The sequence below is a fragment of the Anabrus simplex genome, chromosome 4 (genome assembly GCF_040414725.1).
Source record: "Anabrus simplex isolate iqAnaSimp1 chromosome 4, ASM4041472v1, whole genome shotgun sequence".
Classification (NCBI taxonomy): domain Eukaryota; kingdom Metazoa; phylum Arthropoda; class Insecta; order Orthoptera; family Tettigoniidae; genus Anabrus; species Anabrus simplex.
The window spans coordinates 393,854,461-393,878,814 of record NC_090268.1 but is presented as its reverse complement, the minus strand read 5'-3'; the positions used below and the strand labels follow the sequence as shown (position 1 = coordinate 393,878,814).

The following is a 24,354-nucleotide window of genomic DNA, read 5'->3' as shown; positions in this document are numbered from 1 at the left end:
CCGTATCCCTACGGGATCGGGTATGAGGTGAGATGAATCTGTCGTTGCGGGTTTTTAATGACCGGATGCCCTTCCTGACGACAACCTCATCAGAGGAGTTAATGAAATGAAATGAATGACGTGATATATGATAGTAGGGAGAGGGTGAAACCCGGTGCCGGCACATAGCCTACTCCTGTAGCACCAAGGGGTCTGCTCAAGGCTTAACGTCACATTCCGACGGACGAATCACCATCAACAGCGTCATATGCCCTCACTCCATATGAGCAGTGCGGAGAGGTTTGGAATTTAATCCAGGCTTTTGGCACGCAATCTTTACTAGAGATACAGCATTTCTCAAAAAAATTGCTTAAGAAGGAAAAGTAATTTAATTATAATCTCGAGATAACACATTAAATCTATTTATTTATTTATTTATTTATTTATTTATTTATTTATTTATTTTTAAATTATACATCATTTACTTATGCATCAGCCACGGAAAGTGATCTTTTACTTTACGAGTGGAGTATTTACAGAATTGTGAAACGAGTAACAACAAACTTTCACTTTAGTGACTGTTGCGTACATATTTATTCATTTTAAATTAAATACTAAATTATAAATTATTTGACACATTACCAAGAAAATCATCCATGTTTGACTCACTCAGTATGCGTGTGTGTGTATGTGTGTGTGTGTTTGTTTGTTTATTTTGCTATGGAAAATATCAGAGGCGTGTAAATGGAGTTATGATGTAGCACGCGAGTGGGACAACGGCTTGGTTCACATATATGTCAGCTTGTATTTGGCAGACAATGGGTGCTGAACCAACTGCCGGCAGCCGTGAAAATGTTTTTCCGTGTTTTCCCAATTTTGCACAAAAGGTAAATTTTGGGGCCGTATCATAGTTAAGGCATGTTCCTTTCCTTCCCAATCACAGCCATTTCCTATCCCATCGTAAAATAAAAATGTATATAATATGTTGTATTAAAACATAAAAACTAATGTTTTTTGAGCAGTGAACAGTTCAGTAAGCTACCAGAGTCGTAAACATGATCTACCGTGCTTGGATTAATGGTGGTAATACGAACTGTATGATATATTATGGGATATTTATCAATCGGAAATTAAATAAACTAAACATTAGTTTTCATTGTGATGGCGGAAGATTTATTGAGCTGGGAATGCAGAAAATCCATCTTAGTTGTAGGTTGGTACGGAGCCACAGTGCCGCAATCAGGCGGAGAAGCAATTTAACAAGGTTACGTTTGTTGTTCGCAGATTCATAATCTGTCTTTTTTACTTTACTAAGAAGCAAAGCTGAACCAGTTAGAGATGATTCCTAATGAACGAGTGCGCAAAGTGGCCAAGTGCTATAAAATATATGAACAATTCGATACATTGCTTCGTTAGGAAGGACGAGGGACGAATGGCTTCTGGGACTACGATCTGTCTTCTAGTCTGAAGTTCAATTTGTTTCCAACAGCAGACATAACATTAACTACTTCCTTCAAATCTTCGTCATGCTCCAGACGGAAATTGCGGAATATCTGAAAGACAGAAAAATAGTATTTAGTATTCAATAAATATTGAACTGGATCATGTAAGGATGAACATAAATATTAGCATATTACACGTTTGATCATGATCATGTGTTATACGTGTAACCATTTATAGCGCAAAGAGCTTGCACGGAACTTGTGCCGGGACGTCACACCATGTAAAACATAGCTAACATAATTACTATAACGAGGACAAAAACGGTGCGAACCAAGAATGGCCACGAAATAAATAGCTACGGAGATAAAAATGATAATGACTAAGCATAATGCCACGAAGCAGGCCAACAATAGGGAGAAAGTATGATGAAAGTCCATAATAATACCAGTACCCTTGAACCCATCCATGTAAGTGCAATAAAGCACGCTGGAAACCTCCGAGACCAATAATGATTGCATCTTAAAACGGTTGAAATAACGCGTGTAAGGACAACTTTCGAGAAAAATCGCGTCACACTTCATTTCCCCTCAGCAAGATAAAACATGAGAAGAAAAGCCATGGAAAAGTCAGACAGAACAAGATCGGGAAACAATAACATGATATATCACACGACGACACAAGCGACATTTGTGAACTCCTTGGACTAAGTTTGCGTGTACAATTAGAAGTGAAAGGCGGCCATGGTAGCCATGTCAATGAGTGCACATGTGTGACAGAAAGTAAGAAGTTCGTCAGAATAGCGAACCAGATAGTGTAAGAGCAGGCCAGGTATGGCACAAAACTAGAAACATTAAGTTCCTTTAATATTGATTACGATTCGTAGTGTTAAAACAAAATGTTCCTCCTTTTCCTTTAGGGTAGAAGATCGGCTAATTGCTATCCTATAGTCTTATTTCCACTCTTTATCCAGCAGTGACATAATAAGTAATTGAGTTTCTTTAATATAAATTTAATTATAGATATCAGTTTGATAATGTTAATGTATCTTTCAAGATTTAACCACAAATTATATAGCAAATAATCTGTATTGTGTGTTTTGACCACGGCCGTAGCGGTGTGTAACACAGTATCCCGTGAGATCTCCGAAGTTACGCAACATTGGGCGTGGTCAAGATTTGCCACGAGCTGTTAGTGGGGGGGGGGAGCGGAAACGAACTGGTCACCCTACCGTACGTAAACTCCGGCTCAAGCACACCTCTGCGGAGGTTCGGACCTGCCTTCGGGCAGAATACACCCTTGCCTTACCTTACCTTTTGTATTTTGACATAACTTATCCATCAAATTTTCTTATCATCTGGCCAGCAAGTCCAATATTTCATACACGTGCCTTCGTATATTCCTCTGTCTACTGGTAATAGTTAATTTTTAGGAACTAGGAGCATTGCGTTTAGGGTTAGGCATTTTTTGCTATTTGTTTTACGTCTCACTGACGCAGATAGGTTTTATGGCGACGATGGGAGAGGAAAGGCCTAGGAATGGGAAGGAAGCGGCCGTGGCCTTAATTAAGGTACAGCTCCAGCATTTGCCTGGAGTGAAAATGGGAAACTACGGAAAACCATCTTCAGGCCTGCCGACAGTGTGGTTCGAACCCGCTATCTCCCGGATGCGACCTCATAGCTGCGTGCTCCTAACCGCACGGCCAACTCGCCCGGTAGGGTTAGACTGACAGTGATCATAACCCTATTACACAAGATATTGTCACCCATGTTCTTGAAATCTCATAAAAATTATGAAAATACTTACGTTAGCAATTAGTGCTGCTGACTCTAACTCAGCGAACCGTCTTCCAATACACGTTCTGGGTCCAAATCCAAAAGGCAAATATACGAAGGGATGCGCATTTTGAAGTTGATCACCATCCTTCAGCCACCTTTCAGGGATGAACTTCTGAGGCTCTGGGAAATTTTCTTCAAGATGGCACAGTACCTTGTGGTCCAAGATGAGGTTAATCTGTGGGGAAAAGGATATAAAAGAGATTGAGTATTTGTCGGAAGTTGTCATAACAGAACATTAATTTCCTACGGATAAAATATACGGATGATTCACGAACTACAGAAGAAGAAGACGAATTAAAATGTAGAAAATATTGAGCACATGGGGTTTTCCAAAACCCTAATTCCTAATTAAATTATAGTATTGACTTTTAAGAGACCCGTTCTAGAAATATGAATTTTGTTTCAAGTTCAAATTAACCTTCTTGCGTTATGCCTGCATTGAAACATGTGTTTTGAATGGCACATCATATAGAGGATTTCAGCGTGTAGGCCTACTAAATAAATTGAGAAATAGTCTGCTGATGCTTGTTGTTTTAAGGAGCCTAACATCGAAGGTCATCGGCCCGAGAAATAGTCTGGCTCAACTGCTAAATGGTTAGCATGCTGGCCTTTGGTCCTGAGTTTCCAGGATTCGATTCCCGGCCGGGTCGGAGATTTTAAACGTCATTGGTTAATTCCGATGGCTTGGGGGCTGAGTGTGTGCTGTCTCCATTATAGGTACGGCCCCGTCCTCATCGACACGAGGGTCACCTATACGGCGTCAACTAGAAATACCTGCACTAGACCTCTTCAAAGGCCACACGCCATCGTTTCTAATAGAGAAATAAGAGATAGTTGCAGTAAGGTACAAAATTGTAAAAGAGTAAAGTAGCTGGAGTAGATAAAGTTCCTAGGGATTTATTAAAGGTAATCGGTTAGAATATTAGTACTGTAAAACTGTGTAAGACAAATTATATTCTCTGTTACTTTTTTCACATATTACTTTTCAATAGGATCAATAACATACGTATTTAAGTAAAAATATTCGGGCTCCTTCTGCGAAACTGCCATTTCCAGCGTCAGTAAATTTCTTTCTTTCTTTTTTTTTTTTTGTTTGCTAGGGGCTTTACGTCGCACCGACACAGATAGGTCTTATGGAGGTCGTCTTATGGAGGAACACAGAACTCTCAGGAGAAAAAATTCTTCTGAGTTGCTGCAAAGTTTTGAATCTGAGGGGTAGGCTTCTTGAACTGGATTGTAATGGAACCTGGGTTCACCATTTTGAGCCGAAACAAAACGGCAATGGATAAAAAGGCGCTATCCTGACTCACCAGAGAAAAAAAAATCAAAGCAACTTCTTCCGCTGGCAAGGTCATGACCACTGTGTTTTGGGACTGTGATGGTTTCATACCCAATGATGTGATGCCGAAATGCACCACCATTAACTCTAAGGTGTATGTGGACACATTAACCAAACTCAAGAAGCGCTTCCTGTGACTTGCACGCCATAACAACCCAGGCGATTTTTTGATTCAACATGATAACGCTCGCCCTCACACAAGTTTGAGGACGTTGGACCACATCACAAAACAGGGTTGGACAGTGTTATCCCATCCACCCTGTAGCCCTGACCTAGCTCCCTCGACTTTCACTTGTTTGGGCCATTGAAGAATTCCATCCGTGGGAGACATTTTGAGGGTGACGAAGAGGTGATTCGCACAGTGAATAAATGGCTTCGTGAAAGAACAAGCAGTGGTACCACCAGGGCATACACGCTCTTGTGTCTTGCTGGAGGAAGACCATAGAACGGGAAGGAGATTAGGTGGAAAAATAATAAGATAGAAGGAGCATAATTATTTCTTGTGTATAAATTTCATTGTGTTCAATAAATAATTGTCGAGAACAAGTTTGGCGCATTAGTTTCTGGGCTATCCTTGTAACATTATTATTATTATTATTATTATTATTATTATTATTATTGTTATTATTATTATTATTAAAACTTTATAAGATGAATGATCGAAAATGTAATTCTATGTAACTTCAGTAGCATTCATCGATAGGAGTTATTAGCATATGTTTTTGAGAATTAAATTTTACGTTTCCCTTATTCTACCATTTCACACGACTGTACATAGTTCGCTAAATTCTCTTGAGACAATTTGTCGTAATGAGCACACAGACAGACAGACAGACAGACAGACAGACAGACAGACAGACAGACAGACAGACAGACAGACAGACAGACAGACAGACAGACAGACAGACAGACAGACAGACAGACAGACAGACAGACAGAGGTGACGGCTAATTAAAAAGGGCATTTCCTTGTTAATGTGGACATGGCCGATCCAGAAATACCATTTTCCTTTCATTCTGAGCAGTGTCCAGACGAAACTCTTATTTTAAACTAGCTGTAGTACCGGTCGTTGACGGGAATAATACTTATCATCTGCATGATTTCGTTTTTGTCCAACCCTCATATTCCCCCCCCCCTCCCCCAGATCTTCATTGATCCAAAACAATCAAAGAAGCTCCGACATTTTCATAAATGCCAATATATTTTGGAATATGCACTCTGAAATTGTAGGTGTGCTGTTCATATCAACTTACCCCTTTCGGAATTTGGTAGTTGCCGATGACCATATCAGTGGGCGTTTGCCTGAAGTTCGCAGGAAAGACGGGTGAAATTCTGTGAGACAAAATAAGGTACGTAACTGTCAGTCACCTTGAATGAACGGATATTTTTTACGCTAATATACAGCATATTGATAAACTGTATGATACCTGTGAATGTATAGCCTTCAGAAATGAATGAATGATCGTAGATATTATTTAAAATTTCTAGAATATCCTAATTCTCCCAGGTTTGCTTAAACAACCAAACCCAGGAACCAATAGGCAAAAAAAAAATGAATTTTATGACCCTGAGATACAGATTACTCCAAAAAAGTAATGTCGTTGAACCAATTGAAGTCGCCTACAACTCTTATTATTCTTCCGCAGGATACCGTAAAAGAAGTCTTAATAGATTACGAAATATGACTTTAATGATCTGACAAGATGATACAGAGGTTGTCTCTAAATCAGCGTGCATTTTGTCCAAAATGGCAAATCAAGTGATAGCAAAAGTTTTAGAAAAATCCACTGGTATAAGCGTGTTACGAGACACGTTAAATGACGATTGAAGAGAGCATAGATTACTTTACTATTGGAAATAAATTTAGTACATGGTAATGAAGATTTCTGTACAGTTTCCAGAAATAATGTTTAATTAATTAATTCAAATACCGTACTGAAGCAGAAGTTGCACTCCATTGTTGCAATTCTCCATTAACTATATAGATAATATTAAACACTGTGTGGGATGAAATGGTAGAATTAATATCCACTATTTGTATATTACGTACACTGTATTAAATTACCGTGGTAATAAAAATAATACCTTGCTGTTTCTTTGAGGCAGGCTTTAAGGTATTTCATGTCTTCCAAGTTATTCGCAGTAATTTCTTGATCTTTTCTTGGCAAAATTCTTTTAAGTTCTTCATAAAGGATCCCTTGCTTATCCTGGTTCCTTGATAGAAAATGAGCTGCTTTTGCAGTTAAGTTAGCAGTCTGAAACAGAAAGGAATTTAATTATTTTATCTGATTTATTTCACACTGCCAGATTCTCCAATCGCAGTAGAGGGACATTATTTAAATACATATTTTTTGTATTCTGAAAGGCAGTGTCTACTATTACGTTAGTAACAACCAAATTCACCTGATAACCTAACCCCATGGCACTAGAGCCCTGAAGGGCCTTGACCTACCAAGAGACCGCTTCTGAAGCCGAAGGCCTTGCGGATTACGAGGTGTCGTGTCGTCAGCACGACGGATCCCCTCGGCTGTTATTTTTGGATTTCTAGACCGGAAATTCCTCTGACACTATATTATAATAACAAATTTTACACTAACATGAGTATATGGGACTATGAAAATTCATACATGTAAAAATTTATATACTTGTAAAAATATGGTACAACCTACAGTATGTTATTAGACGTTGCCGCTATTAAATACATTTCAAGGATACACCCGCGAACTTGGGGAAATCTTTTTGCACCGGTTTGTGCTTAGATCGACTTTGTGCACGGGAGTGAAGGGTGGACATTTTCGTTATATCCCATTCATAAGTTATAAGTAACAATCATGGAATGAAAGCTGAAAAAAAAACCAAGTCGGAAGTATGGCAGGATTACCCTCACAAGGGCTAAGGTAGGATTGAATTCACCGGCTTTGGCGTTGGGATCGTCGAAAACGGTTAGAGCAGGATGTGTTACCTAGAAAAATAATGTTCTCGACCATGGAAGGTAAGAAAAGAAGTGGGAGACTGTTGTGAAAGATTCCGATCTTAATGATATAAAATATGATAGGATAGTAACTAAAAGATGCTACGGATCTGGGAGCAAATAGAGAATTTTTAATCAACAGTTTCTTTTAGAGTGAGCAACGCAAAGCATAATAATCCGTAATGAAAATGTATTTGTATATATATGTACTTTTTATATCGCGTGATTCATAAAGTTGCGAAGAAACTGAGGGGTCGAAGAACAAAAACTTCGGAATAGGAAGGTCTTGTCTAGGATGAACCCTTAGTCCGTGTAAGCCTAGTAATGTCAAAACAACCTAGTGGTAGTATATTACATTTATGTTTCCAAAATGTGCTACATTGCTAAATAATTCAGAAATCACAATCAATACAGCGATAGTCCTATATGCACACAGTAGAGTTAGACACTGGACACTGAAAACCATGTACAAAAAGGTGGCAGAATTGTCGCTCTCATTATTCAATAACAATATCTATCAGTCAAAGTGATGTCCAAAGGATAGGTGTTGTAAATAAGCATCCTGCTGTTTATCCCCAAATGCTGCGGTTATTTTTCTTTGGATTTAAGTTGGAAAAATCACAAGACAGGTCTACTGAATTTGAGAAATCCTGGCACATTTCTTGAAGATTCATTCAGAGTAATGCCCACCACTTTGGAATGAGAAGGGGGAAGTCAAAAGGGTGCTTCATACCAAGGAGTAGAGGAGCACAGTCCGTGAAAGAAGTTATGCACGAACACACGAACGTGCTGTGTTGAGCTCCCCACATCCTTCACCTAGACACATTAACATAATACCATTATGATTGTGTAGGCCTAGACGGAAACAAGTGTAAAATTTATGAACCACACTCGGGCCAGTGAGTGTTACAAACGCATGAAATTTTTAGAATTGAAATAATTCATTTGAGACAATGATTAACATCTCATTGCAAAGGAGAGAGAATCTAATTACCCACCCCAACCAGAGTCTGATCTCGGCACAAGCTGGTTGATACAATAGCGTCGACATCTTGGGGTACTAAAACCATGTGTCGCACGGATAACAATTAGTGTAGCTCTAGACTGCTGAGGGGTAGCACATCATATGAGGTGCATTGAATCTTTCTCTGTAAAGTCTACGAGCACAGGTCAGAAAGTCAAATACGCAGTAATTGAGATAATTTTGGTTCTATGAAATGAAACCATTTGTTTTCCAAAATATCAGAACTATATACGGTTTCAAAATTAACGCTAACCCATTCAAGACGATACAGGATCATGTCACAATTACAAAAAGTCCAAAAACACCTATGTTGAGTATCGAAAGGCTTATCAAGAGGGTCGCGTTGCGATTTACGTGCTACTGCAGATTCAAACGGTCACATTTATTGAGTTATTTAGTTATTATGCCTTCGTAGGTGGTGAAGGGCTCTTGGGCCTCTCTTGCACTTAACCACTGTAGTGATACGTCATTTGAGTACAAGTACATAATATTATATAGAACATAATAACATACACAAAAATACATTAAACTTTTCTGACTCACATTCATTCGATCATCCAGTCATACAAGTTAGCCAGCTGCATTCAACACGTAGTCTCGGCAATTGGCCTTATTTCTGACACTGACAGGCAGGGTATTCCAACGCCTAGATCCGTCGCAGCAAAGGACTTGTTGTACATATAGGATCGGTGAACAGGAATGGAAAGGAAGGAACCAGAGCGTTCATTACTGCTGTGAAACGAGGACTAATACTTAAGCTGGGATGAAATGTATAGTGGTCTGTCTTCAGAGAGCAGTCTGTATATCTGTATCAGTATGTGATACGTCCGTCGTTTGTCAGGTTTCAGCCATGAAATAGTGAGATAGTATGGGGTGACATGTGTGTCAGAACTCAGTCTGTATATACAGTAAATCTAAGGAGACAGTTAAGCGCTCGATGAAGTCTCGGAGTAAGCTCTTTGGTTGAGTCTACAAGAATGACGTCACAGTAGTCGGAGAAAGGAAGCACTAGTGTTTGTATGAGTTTGACTCTTATACTACAAGGTAAAATATTGCTGTTTCTTTTAACTGAACGAAGTATCGAAAATATGTTTTTACACACATTCTTAATATACTGTATTCAGACCAATTTAAAATTTCGTTAATTGTCACTCCAACATATATCACAGTTTGGCAGAATGGAATAACTCTACCATTCAGTATAACAGGAGGAATAGTTTTGTATCGTAGTGTGGTCAACAATTTTTGAGAGCCAATAATGATTCCTTGTGTCTTGGAGAGGTCAAGAAGGAGGGAATTTTTCAAGGAGTAAGCATTAGGTGGCTGAAGGTCAGCATTGATGCTTATTATGCCTTGAGGCAAAATAAAGGTCTTACAGTGACAGTATATTTGTAAGTCGTCCGCATAAAGATGGTGGCTACTGTTCTTTAATTTATATGAAATGCCGTTCATGAACAAAATAAAGAGCAAGGGGACTAAAATACTAGCCTGCGGCGTGCCTTCCTTTCTGGTTAGCCAGCGAGATGTTTGATCAAGGGTTATAATTCGTTGTGCGCGATTTTTGAGGTACGATGAAATGATATTACTAGTTCGTTGATCGAAGTAGTAAGATTGCATCTTGCTTAATAGAGCCTGGATGTTTGTAATGCCAAATTTGTTAGTGAAATCGAGGAGAGTAAGTATTGTCACCAGTCTTTGGTCCATTGCGTGTCGTATGTCCTCAGTCCTTTTGAGCAGGGCAGTTGCCGTGCTGTGTCCCTACTAGAAGCCAGATTGCATGGGTTTAGGACAGAATGGTTGTTTAAGTATTCCAACACCTGCTCATGAACCAGACGCTCGAGTTCTTTGGAAATCGCAGGTAAAATAGGAATTATCCTGTAGTTTCCATAGTCTAGTGCTCCAGTGGGGAACACGTTTTGGAACTTACTGGGTGGATACTGATCAACATGATGATAATCAAGAGGCTAATGGGCACGCCCTTCGAAACTCCCACATCTCTGCGTGCTACAAATGTTCAAATTTTGGCTATATGTTCCAGTATACCTTCATGTAATCAATACTCGGATTTGAGCTACGATAACGGGAGATATTTCGTGGAATCTGATGGGAAATCGCAACGGTGCAAATAGCAATCAACAGTCAGTAATAACTTGTAATGGTGGATAGTGTTGAGGTAAAACTTGTTGAAGCAGTAAGATTTCACGAGCGGTAAATTGTTGAAGTGTGGAGAAAAGGCTTTCAGCACAGGAAGTGTTAAAGATGCGCAGCGAAACAGATATTCAACTGTAACTAAGTCTGGGGCTAGGCTCTCCATGAAAATAACATAAAAACGTGCCACCGGGTTAGGAATTTCACGATCAACCATGCCGACCACATCTATGACTTGATGTTGAAATCTTCCCAGCCTGCGAGAGTGTGAATGAATTATCATATAGGAATTTGGACATGTGCCGAATAGCATGTGCCTTGTTGCTACAAATGTTTATAAAACTGACGAGGCAGGATGAATATGCCATTTAACGCAGTTCATGAAAGGGTATCATCTCCTTTTGAGCAAGGTAGAATCACTACATTTATGAAGAAATGTAACATGAACCTCCATATGCGATGGTGCGGGCGGGCTGGAATTCAGACGATCAGTTTGCTCCTTATTCCCCCGATGAGACAGTAGAACAAGTTTCCAATCACAGTGTGCTGAATAACGGGTTACGTCCGCAGCTGAAAACAGCAGGCATCAGGAACACCGTCTGGCTGCAAGAGGATTGTGCACCAGCACACTTCGCATTTGCCGTCTTTTGCTATCGCGACGTAGCGTTTCCACATCGTTGGATTGGAGTGGAATTGGACACACTTCGTAGCTGCCGTCCTTGACTGGCTCGGCGAAATATTTCAAGATGGTAGGGATGGCCGTGGAAGTGAACAAGCACCTGCGCCGTTACCTAAGTCCCCACGCACCCAAGAACTAATCACCCAAGGAAATGCTTTGCGGGACTTCTTTAAGGAGAAGGTATAGCGGCGCCGATGGGTTTCCAGTAATGAATTAAAACTGTGGTTCGCTTTCGGTAAAGTGATGCAAATAACGATCAACAAGATGCATATATGAATATGGCACCTTATTCGTCTCTGCAGAGATAGGTGGGGAAACACATACGGACATTCGAGATACTTAAGGGATACATTTTCAATAATTAAATATACTTACACGTACATGAGAAATGGGTGTACTGCGACTTTTTGCACATTATGTGGATTTTACTTTCGCCCGAAATTACGACGTCGATCTTTTTTCTGGTCGTACGCGACGTCCTATATCACAGACCCAATGTACATCGATTTCGTCCTCAAGATGTATAAATTTGTTTGAATTAAGAGATAAAATATCAAAAGAAACATTCCGAACCCGTACTGACGGATGCTTTATTCCGACAATAGCTATCACGAGGTAGGCCTACATGTTCTATGCTGTTGTAATCCGGACATAGTCCTGTTGTCTGATATTAGAGACGCTGAAATTTCTTGAGCAAGAAAATTATAGACGTCATCACATTGACCATTTCAAAGGCGAATATATTCAGGACGCTTGGCTAGGCAGCAGCCTCTTAGGCAGGCCAAGGCTTTTACTGATCTGCATCAACATGGGATTTCTACGTATTAGAATACATGCCAATCAAACCTTGCAAATTTTAAAATCCGTTTGAATAAACGTATCTTACCGTGTCTATTCCTGCAAGCAACATAACAAGTGCCATCACGAACGGAATCATAGGGTCTTCGTTCCGGACTAGAAGAGTCTCTAGCACACTCATATCCTTTTGGGCGTCGGGAGACCTCTTCATCAATCTGTCTTGGGCTTGTTTAATGTACTTCATGCCCACTCTGGAAAGAACAGAAACAATTGTTACAGTATATTTCTTACCGTCATTTTAGTGTTTGGGAAAATATTCATTTGTATATTATTTACTTCTTGTTCTAGGTCTTTTCGACAGTAGAAATGAGAAAATATTAAGTTTTATATATTTATCTCATAAAATAATGAAAGATTTTCCGTATTAATAACATGCATATTGTACTACTTTCGAGGTTCGAGTACATGAATAATTTGCTGCAGCCCTTGACAATGACGCCAGAATAGAATAACTCAGATGAGGTCTCCGAACAAAGCCCGGCTTCTAAGTCCCATATCCCCTACTAGTATAATACGCTAGCCAAGTGAGTAGAGCATTACGGGTCTGAATGACCGTCCTAAAAAGGTGCAACAAACTATCTATAAAGTAGGGAAACCTTAATTATGCGAGGAATAGTATTTACCTAAGTAATGAGAAGAATGAATTCCATTTTTTCACACACAATTTTCAATACATGGGAAAGCACATGGATATTATTTACATGGATATGCTACCATTTTAAGTACATGAATTACGAACACTACGATTTTCTTGAGGATCCAGTGTCTCTCTAGTCTTTTATCTAGAGTCGCTTTTCACTCATGAAGGTATATCCAGAGTTCTTTCGCCTTGCTTATACTATTTATTTAAATATTCAAATGACACGTTATGTCGTCCTAGAGACGAGTATCAAGTATCACGTATCAGGTGAACCAAGTGGTTGACATATTTATTTATCAGTATATTTAAAAATATCTGAAAGTATCCTTTACTAGAAAATCCTATCTCGCTATCTCACAATTGAGCAAATATCACATAACTCATGTTCCATTGGGATGCCACTTAACTACAATCATACGACTTGGACATTTATACAACGGTGATCCCTGTAAAAATACACGTTAGTGAACCAATGACCAAAACAATATTCAAATAAATATCACTCCCTGGAATAAATGACAAACAGAGATACATCTTATATCCATATAATAAATCACGGACGGTATGATCCGCCCGAAGTTAGCGGCAGAGGGAATAAATTCCTCCGGTGTTGCTGGGACTTGAACCCAGGTCCTGTGACTGAGTGAAGTGTGAAATCCAATCTGAAATCTTTAGGCGGTTTCATTTATATAATGAATGGAGGGAATTCTCTCATCGTTTAGAACTGCAGATCTATCCAACGGTGTTATTCTCTAAATTAATTGTATGTAATTTCGATACCGGAGAAGGAAGACGGGCCCTTTGCAGTGCGCTTTTCTCAATGCGGTAACAACAGTATACCTCTCCCGTAGCCTCAGCAAGGCCATACGTCTCACAGGCTAGCTGCCTGCTTCGCTCTCTTTTCAGCTTCCCTTTTAAAGATAACGGGACTAAACGGTCCGGCCGGCGAACTATCTTGTCACTCGCCTTTCAATCTTATAAATTTCCCAGGATGCCATTGGCATCAATTACACATATCGGCTTTCATCTAGTCCTGTTTATATAATCAGCGCGGAATTTATGCATCGCGCTTATTATTCACTCATTTGGGGAAAGATTTATATTTTCATTAACATCGCATTTAATACAGCCACCATCCGCCTAAAAAGTTCCGCCCCATCTCAGGTAAAAAGCCCAATACATATATCCTACAGAAGAAATAGTCCTATCACCCGGGACAAAAATATGTTAACATTCGCGACCTAAGTAAAACACAAACACAGTCACACCTCACGGTTATACCGCTGTTTCTTCTTCGTCATCCTCAACTCATATAGGAGGATTGCCTGCCATATACGTGAAGCATTAAAACAAAGAATTTTAGAATCTCTGGAGACCGATATTGGTTATAAACTGAAGGTAACTGGATTGATTTTAGATGGATATTAAACATCCCTTTAATTCTCAGGATCTTTCACATTTAATCAATTCTAGGGCCTTAAATATAACATGCACTGGCCCTCATGTAAAATAAAATAGTTATCCAACAGTGAAGAAACAATCTATGCAAACCCTACTAAGTAACTATTACCATCCCTTTGGAAATAGCGAAATCCTACACTACATTTCTAAAGAATTAGCATGCTATTTATGTATTTATATGTATTTACAGGAATTTCGACTTTCAAAAATTTTAGATTGGTATTCATGCTAGTCCGGATCACGTCCACAGCTCACTGGAGAAGTTACATACAGGGGTTTAGCCGCACATCACGACTACGGCAGCAGCATGGAGTCCAGAGTTCGGCTGCAGTTGGGTCGGTGGCATGTTGGCTTGATTCACGTACAATACGGGAAAATCTCCGGCGTTATACGACGTGTTGGATGAGTACAGACCACCTGTACGTCTGTCTTCTTCCTCGGATGGTGATGTCACTGGCACACAAACACAATGATGGAAACTGATTGATTATAATTGTGCTATATAACGACACATTATAATTGCTACGATCAGAGAAACTCATGTACTCGAGTTCTCTAATGAAGCAGCGGTATTTTCCTTGTAGCCCAATGCTTCACCCTCATTGCCTGTCTAATCCACTATCAGCAGTTTTGGCCCCTAATGATCCACGTTTTGTGCTTTCACTCTCACAGGGTATCTGATGCTGTCATCACAAACGGAGTTTTAACTCGGCCTAACTCAGCACTAGTTTTTAGGGAATACAGATTAACTAGGGCGCTCGGGGTTGTTTAGCAGATACCGCCCTGGTCAAATACATTGTCAATAAGCCCCTCTCTCTTTTTCTAACTGATTATTCACTATTACACAGTTATTGAGCTGTTATGCTACTCGCTCGGCATTAATAAGTTCGTGTATTGACTTACACGATGGCGCAGCCTACTAGCGTTCGAATCATATCTACTTCACTCCCGTATAGCTTAATCAATCATTTCACAGGTTGCATAATCGTCATAATTAAGCTTTAGTTCTCTGTTGACATCGACAAACTTTCACGTCCACTACTATATAATTATTTCACTGACAGTACTTCAGCTTCGTAGCCACTAATGAATAATTGCTGATCTGTCATTTAGTTGGTAGCACTATTAAAAAGAATATTACTATAGAGTCATTCACAACGTATACCGCCTAACAACACGACTGGAAGAACCGAAGTGCGATACTTACTTTGGTTCGCATCCCTGTAAACAGCGAAACCGTGTTAGGCTTGTTGGAGAGGGTAAAACTCCTTCTTGTCGCAAAATTCACTCCACTAGTAGTGGGTTCTCAGGATCGGCTAAGGTGTCAAATTAAGGCTTGATTACCCCAGTTTACACTGATCGATTCCCATCATCCTCTTATCGTGCGTTTTGCTATAATCTCGAAAGCGTCCATTGGTAGCCCAGTGTGGGTGGAGCCTATGGCTCGGGGATCTTTTAACTTCGTTCTAGCGGCCCGCTTTCACCAGATGGTCTTCATCTGGCTGGTGTTTGTTTGCTGCGTACTTGGTCTTATTATAATTATGAAAAACACTTCTTGATTTCATAAATCAGCATATAATTCACTGCTTCTAATGAATCTTGAGTCATAGAAATCCATCGTAAATTACGCAACTTGTGTTATTTTAATTCTTGAAAACAGTTGAAGACGGTAGACTGGTATTCGTAAATCTGCAGGGGAAAAGCAAAGAAATAATGTTTTCAGGGTTGAGTGCAAGGCTCCGTGATCTACTCCGCTCACTCAGCTTGGCGTGGCTAATTTTTCCTCTGTCGCTCAAAGTGAGAACGCGTTTCACTTGCAGGCGAGAGTATGACTCGTTTACGGTGTTTGCGCGTAATTAGAGCCGAGCCTCTCAGGCCGGCCAGCGCGCTACTCGCACCCCTGGAAGGGTAAACATGTGCTAACTTGCGCACTAATTGACGTAGATTAGCGCCGAAAACGGCATATTCTACATACGGAATACCATAATATACTCTTGGTGACGTGATGAACGTCACAATATCTCGTTCAAAACTTGTACGAATTGGGTCGTTGGTATTCTTTTGTATGATTTAACGGTTTGAAATTTCTTTTTTTCTCGAGGGAATAAAATGATTTGTCCTCGGGATACTTACTGTCATGCACAAGTATGCTCAGGTGCCTTTTGTTGAGATATTTAAACAGGACGTATCTAAAATAGCTTTAATGAATGGCAGAACTAATAAAGAATATATAGGGACTTTTGTTTTTTGCACGATTGATGATGTATATCTCGTTAGTGAGAAAATGAGGGCAATAGGCGTCAGAACTTTTCACTTTTACCACCAGTGGCGTACGCTGCGATCAAGACGTGGGCTACCACTAGACTTAGGTTACTCCTTTAAGATGGTTTATCGAATGTCAAGCCTTAATTGTTTTGAGCCACCAGAGTAGCTTGCTTTGCTGTCGATGCTGTTTCAAAACTTACTGACCTGGCCTCTGCCTCTGCCAATACTCAACACCTGATCGGTGGAAATGGTAGCTGTGGGTTTAACAAATTAAATTCCTTCTTTATGGCAAAATGGGTAGAATGTTTGCCTTTTCCCGATGGCCCTGGTTCAATTCTCTGAATCAACCTCTTCGTACTCTAATTCTCCTCGCTTCAGAACTGGATGTTTATGACATCTTCATTGGGCCACCACCAAGCCTTTCTAGAGGCTATGCACCACAGTATTATTATTATTATCAAATGAACAGCGTTACAAGCGGTCCTACACGTCTTTCACTGGATTATTGGCTGTCTCGGTAGGTCAGTATCCGACCCGTGATCACGGGTTCGATTACAAACAACAAAGGAACACTGAACCTGAAAGATTACATTTCATTTTACCAGATCTACGTATAAAAAGAAAATTACATTACTCGTATAACGGCAGACATTGCAGTGTCTTCCTACAAGGATGCAGAAGTAGAAGAGAGTGAAATACTAGCACCCTATTATCTATATAATTAAGTGAGAAATATGAGGTGTGGAATTGTATGTGATAAGTTGAGCCCGGATTTCCATGCAAATGCATGTTTTTAAATAAGCTGGTTACACTTCTCAAACCTTGGAAATATTCGTTTTATGACTTAACGATTCCGAATAACCGTTCTTTTTCCGTGCATGTTTTGGCCTTTTTAGGAGAAAATGCACGCATAATGCATATTTTGAAGATTTTGGATTTAATAGCGGAGTATTTATATCGGATAATATGGCTCTTCTTCTGACTTTGGGGCATATATAATGTTAAGTTTTATTAATGTTGATTTTCAAAATTTGAGACCGTTTTCCTACGTTATATGTCCTATTATTGAGATACAGAGAGAAATAGAATGTATTCCATGACATCCTACCTGACAACCAAAGTTAGTACATAACGTACAGGTCCTATAATCCAATTTACCTTCAGTGAACATAATGCCACTGATTAGACTTAATATCACCTAGTTGAATTAATTCTTTCCGGTTTTAGATCGTAGACAGTTTTCCAGTAGATGCGCAAGTGGAATTCAGCAAAAACAATGGGCAGCAAGATTTAATGTATATAAAATAAAATTTTGGGAAATTGCCTGCTGCGATAACAAATTTGGAAGCTACAGGTCTACCGCTTGTCGAACATTTAGCTGTTATTGAAGAAATTCAAACGTGTCTGCAATCATGCACGGATAAGTAGCTGCGACAGCTAGAGATAAGCTGAACAAAGCGATCCGTCAAATCCTGATTTTGATTTTGTCAAGCTTATAAAAGACATTTTGTGTAGTGAAAATGCAAAGGATGTATAATCTGACCTCACATTATCCCAAAAGTATGCACCTGTCACCTTGTGACGTATAAAGATCATATTTCCTGTGTTTAAGAATGTACTGACAGATAAACGGATGAGCTTAAGTCAAGGCAAGTTAGAAAAATTACTTGTCTTACAATGTTTCAAGAAGAACTGAAAATATACAATAACCATGTGGAACTGAATTTTGATAGTGCGTAATTTCCACGTTATCGTGCATGTCTTGCTATATGATAGTGCATGGAAATCCGGGCTCTAGTGACAAATAACGCATGGTTACTCTCCTCCCTGATTAACCGTGGCGATCTGATGGACCGAAGCTTTGGGTAACTATGCACCCTGTCCCCTCACCTGCCTGATATACAGCGCCGCTCGAAGTGAGTTCAGGGGAGAGGGACGTACCGCCCGGGCTGCAATGTCGGTCTCCGATGCCCCAGAATTACGAGCGGCCTTCCTTTTCATTGCTTTCAAGTTTTTAAAGTGAAGTGATGTGTCAGATACTTACATTATAATGTGCTTTAAGATTTGCATTGTCTCATTTGATGTTTGGGCTTCGCCGATTGCCTAGGTAGCCATCAGTATACACAACTGTTTACCACGTTATGAAACTGCAGGGATATATTCTGTGAGTAAATACGAACAGAAAATACTGTATTACTCGTGTGCAGTAAACACTCTTCTCTGTGATACCGCAGTTTAAGTTACGAATTGCTGGAAAAAGGAAAAAAAGCATGTAACCGTAGACCGCCGTCTGTGAATCATGTTGTAATACAAACGAAGTGGAGGAAAAATAGAGTCAAACCGTGGATCTACCGCTTTCGTATGTTTTGTCTCAGTCGGTATGCACATTCATTACCTCTGGTTACTCCGTTCTCACTACTGGTGACGCACTCGTTGTCGTGATAACTCAGATCATTTTCACTGCCTGTTACCATACATGCCACTTGAGCAGTCTCTGTACTATTCCTTCAAAGGATATATTAGTAAATTACGTATTTACTACTCGTTGAAGGGATGTTTCTCCGCAAATATTACAACATATTACAATTTTTAAATTTATATCCCATAAAATAATTTATCTTTGCTTAGAAACGCTTACTAAAATTATGATTTATCTTTAAGGTAATTGAGTTCAATTACGTACTTTTGACATGGATACATTGAATTCTAAAACCTTCTCATATAAAAGACATAAAAGAAGTTCACAATTTGTATTGTAATTCAGGCTTTGAGTGCTGCGTGAATTTTCTTAGTTTCTAGTATTTGATATTTGTAAAGAGATGTCTAACTTTATTACAGAAACTGCTAAGATGAAACCTTCGCAGTCGTATATTTTATTCGATACACGGGAAAGCTTAGAACCTTGGATATGTTTTCGGAGTTAGAAGCCTGGAGTGCGAGTTTATATTCTTTATTTGTTCCCCGGAGCCTAGTAAAATTCAAATTGCACCCTTAATGCGAGATCAGAAGGGCACATCATATTATTATTATTATTATTATTATTATTATTATTATTATTATTATTATTATTATTATTATTATTATTATTATTATTATTATTATTATTAGCCATTAGTGCAAATGTTGGGTGCCGGATTCTTATTCTACGGCCCTGTATTCGTTTCGCGGCAAGTTCAAGGATTTTAATTCTGGACTGAGAAGTACAACGGGATGCACGAGGTACGGGATTTTCTCAAACTCTTAGTTACAGGAAGAAATCACAAAGTGAGAAATTGACGCTACTGGCCTAGTATACATAAACGAACACTGCTTGCGATGGTTACAATGTAGTCGGGAATTTCCAGATAGACCTTCAGCCTGAAAGCATATGTACGTTAAAATATTTTTATTTTATTTTTACCCAGCTCGACAGCTGCAGTCGCTTAAGTGTGGCCTGTATCCAGTAATCGGTAGATAGTGGGTTCGAGCCCCACTGTCGGCAGCCCTGAAGATGGTTTTCCGTGGTTTCCCATTTTCACACCAGGCAAATGCCGGGGCTGTACCTTAATTAAAGCCACGGCCGCTTCCTTCCAATTCCTAGGCCTTTCCTATCCCATCATCGCCGTAAGACATATCTGTATCGGTGCGACGTAAAGAAAATAGCAAAATAATAATAATAATAATAATAATAATAATAATAATAATAATAATAATAATAATAATAATAATAAAATAATAATAATAATAATAATAATAATAATAGTTCTCGGAGATTGTACGAAAGTGGAAGAGAAGACACGAAACCAAAGGAAAAAGAACCTCCAAATTCTTGATTTCTATTCTATTTATCTCTTTAAACAGTGCAAATTAAATACCACGTATCTGATTATGACCTTCTTGTCCATTATTTTCCTTTACACTTGCCACGCCTTCCAGCCACATATGGATATGCAGTCCAGTAGAAGAATTTTACTGAGTTCGGTAGTTGGAATTGCTTAAGTGCGGCCAGTATCCAGTAATAGGGAGATAGCAGGTTCGAGCCCCACTGTCGGCAGCCCTGAAGATGGTTTTCCGTGGTTTCCCATTTTCACACCAGGCAAATGCTGGGGCAGTACCTTAATCAAGGCCACGGCCGCTTCCTTCCCACTCCTAGCCCTTCCCTGTCCCATCGTCACCATAAGACCTATCTGTGTCGGTGCGACCTAAAGCAACTAGCAAAAAAAAAAGAAGAATTTTATTGCGTTCATTTTCCTATGCTAATGAACTTGAGTACATTATACTGTAGGAGTGAGTAAATACGTCATGCAAACATATAATCCTACAGAGCATTAATACAGTAAGAAAGACATTCGTCCGTTCTGAATTTTCAACATGTTCTTATGTTTTCAGCCGCTATGACGAATTTTGCAAACCTTTAGAGCCCATTTATGATAGTCCCTGCATATTGCTTTCTAGAAAATATTTTGTGATAGAGACCCCTTGAAGTGACCAGACCATATCAGTTTACAAACTTAATTCTGCATTTATTTTAAGTGAAGTTTAAGTGAATGACTCACGGACTATCCAGCAACATCCTATTCATCAGCTTCCAAGTGCTGGAGTACTCTTGCCATTACCTTTGCCTGAAAAGGAATACGCCCGCTCTTGAAGAACTATTCGTTTTCTCCGATCTGGGGAGGGAGTGTATGTGGTGACTGCTCACAAGAGTGTAAAGTGTTTTTCTCTTTGCAATTAATAGCTTTCGTGAAACCGTTAAGTATAAAGAAGGCAGTGAGAATGAAAGGGTTTCAATAAATACTTGCAAATTTTATTGTGGAAGGAATAGCAATTAATTAACACACAGACTAAAGTGTTCCAACCCAACTAAAGCCCAACTGCCATATTCTTAGACTACATGGCACTGATCTCGATAGCTGCAGTCGCTTATGTGCGGCCAGTATCCAGTAATCGGGAGATAGTGGGTTCGAGCCCCACTGTCGGCAGCCCTGAAGATGGTTTTCCGTTGTTTCCCATTTTCACACCAGGCAAATGCTGGGGCTGTACCTTAATTAAGGCCACGACCGCTTCCTTCCAATTCCTAGGCCTTTCTTATCCCATCGTTGCTATAAAACCTATCTGTGTCGATGCGACGTAAAGCAAGTAGCAAAAAAAAATACATTTTACTAATAAAAAGTACCTACCAAGCAACCGTGATTAAATACACACAACTGACTTCACATCCGACAATACTACCAATACCATCGCAAAATTGTAACACTTCCCAAACAAATAAAACACCGGAAATGCCAGTCCCACCCACAATTAAGACCGGTTTCTACACCCTCCACAGTCCCGAAAGCCCACAGAGGATGCGTGTGCTGACCACGCGACCCCTGTTAACCTGCAGGCCTTCGGGCTGAACAGCGGTCGCTGGGCAGGCCATAGCCCTTTGAAGGGTGGTAAGTGCCGTGAGGTTTGGGTTTGCACCCTCTGCAAAACGCAAACCTCCCCCCCACCATCATGCCATTCAATCTCGCACACATTAAAACAACAATTAATTTCCTCCCCACCCCCGCCACCCACCAAGGTACCGCCAATTAACACATCTCACTTCCTTAATTCTTCTCAAACACATTCAAAACATCGCGTGTACCATATCGGTACAGCTGAATGCAGCCATAGCATACCCAAATCTGCTAAACTTATTCTGACATAAGTAGCACATTATATGCGGCAAACCAATTGCAAATTCTGAAGCAACATCGAGCGTGGTTAGTGTATGTATGGGTTACACCTGTGTCTACCGTGTCATGTGTGAAACAAATTGAGTCCTCTGCCACACTAAAAAAGCACAAAACACTTCAGAACAAAGCATATTATCATCATCATTAAAATTATAAAATTAAACTGAACTCCTTATAATGACACACACACACACACACAGGCCGATAGACGAGAGCTACGAGGGCACCGGCATCGGTTCCCCACATAATACTTATCAATTTGAAGGATAGGAGGCTCAAACGAATAACCAGGGTCTACTAAATACACTACAGACCAATAGGAACAAAGACAGCATTCTCTAAAGTAACGAAATGAGATTCACGACATGTCATGCGATTTTGTTTACAGTTAAATTCTTGGATTGTGTTTGCCGGTTTCTGATATATTGCAACGATTATTCTATATTTTGTATTTTGTTGCAACCTAGCATATTATCAGATTTTCTGTAATTGGTAGTTTCGATGTGTTGCGCATAGCAAAGCTATTATGTCACAAGGAAATTCACAATGTTTTCCTTCCAAAGACAGGCAAGCTCAGGCAGGCTCAGTCCGGTGGTATTTGAAGGTGCTCAAATATGTAAGCCTAGTGTCGGTACATTTACTCTCACGTAAAAGAAACCCTGCGGGACAAACCTCCGGCATCTCGGCGTCCCCCAAAACACGTAAAAGTAGTTAGAGGGACGCAAACCCACATAGCAATTACAGTATTATTATTACACAGCTGTCAGAATGTGGCCCAAGAATTACTGTGTGCAGTTTGTCTACATCTCATGTTTCATACGTAGTGCGTCGTTTGCGTGGCTAGTTTGTATTCGATCACACATGCTGGAAAATGAAGCATGTTTCATAATTTGTTCCAATGTCCGATTGAGGCCGATGACCTCGATGTTAGGCCCCTTTAAACAACAAGCATCATCATCAGCAACCAATGTCCGATTCTGAGAATAATCAGAGCATTGTATATCTCAAAATCGCAAGTGCAAGCCTGAATGTAGAAAACAGAATAGTTCCATTCAAGAAAAGGAAATTAGTACCGTTATCTCAGCAGATATTAACACCCTAGAGAAGTAGTGCAAGTTAGGCCATGAGCATCTTGGTAGCTTTACTGAAAGTAAAAGTGGAGTGATGATATCTTTCACTATTCACAAGTTATTTGAAGTGGTTATCTTAGGTAAATAAACTTATTTATACATAGTAGGTAATTGAATGTAATTCCATATATACAGCGTAATATAAAGATTATCGTATATCACCACATAACAGATTCCATTCCGAATTTCGTAAGCCATCACTGCATTGAGATTTCAAATGAAAAAGAAACCAATAAATTCAGTGACTCATTTATTTGTAAAAGAGCCTTGGGTCCTAACTATTGTACTCAGCGGAAGGTAACGAAACTACTAAAGCGTAGAGTGTACTTCATTCACACGGACGTTTCGCAATGGTACTTGCAGCTGTTCTACTGTAAGATGCTGTTAATGTAATTGAAATGTTTGTGATGGCACATTGAATTTTTAAATGTAAGAGTAGGAATCTAAAGAGAAGGATGGAGAAGGAATACAACTTACTCGTTGAAGTAGTCCAGGGCATCTACCATCTGATTCCATAACGCCTCCTTCTCGGCCGGGGGGAGAGGGGGCGGCATGTCGATTACAAGCATCGCCTTCATAACCAATTGAACAGCGGCAATGAACTTCTCAGTTTCCGAATCTGGTTTATTATTTGGCTGCAGACAACCCAGGCGTGTGTCCAAAGCGATGAGGGATATTGCTGTTAATCAGATTAAAAAACCTCTGTAAAAGAACTAAATATACATAATGGTACGTATTGGCGGGATAGATAAATAATCACAGAACACAGATAGCACTTAACTTCTAAGATTTATTATCTCATTTCTTAGTAAAACATTAACACACACCAGCACCACAACTTACACGTCACAATACAGATCACACAATTGCAGAGTTCGCG

The 24,354-nt window shown here is 39.6% G+C and overlaps 2 protein-coding genes across 2 annotated transcripts in view; both read right to left on the bottom strand.

The window, feature by feature from the left end:
- The window catches only part of LOC136872036 (probable cytochrome P450 49a1), a 334,038-nt gene that overhangs the window by 103,268 nt on the left and 206,416 nt on the right, over window positions 1-24,354 (bottom strand). The gene's annotated exons all lie outside the window — the stretch shown is intronic.
- LOC137500589 (probable cytochrome P450 49a1) lies at window positions 402-24,047 on the bottom strand. The gene is made up of 6 exons (XM_068227522.1): window positions 23,952-24,047; window positions 12,305-12,467; window positions 6,682-6,851; window positions 5,850-5,928; window positions 3,226-3,432; window positions 402-1,532 (listed from the first exon to the last, which is right to left on the bottom strand). The coding sequence occupies exons 1-6, from the start codon at window positions 24,041-24,043 to the stop codon at window positions 1,425-1,427; spliced, it is 819 nt and encodes a 272-aa protein (XP_068083623.1). The 5' UTR covers window positions 24,044-24,047; the 3' UTR covers window positions 402-1,424.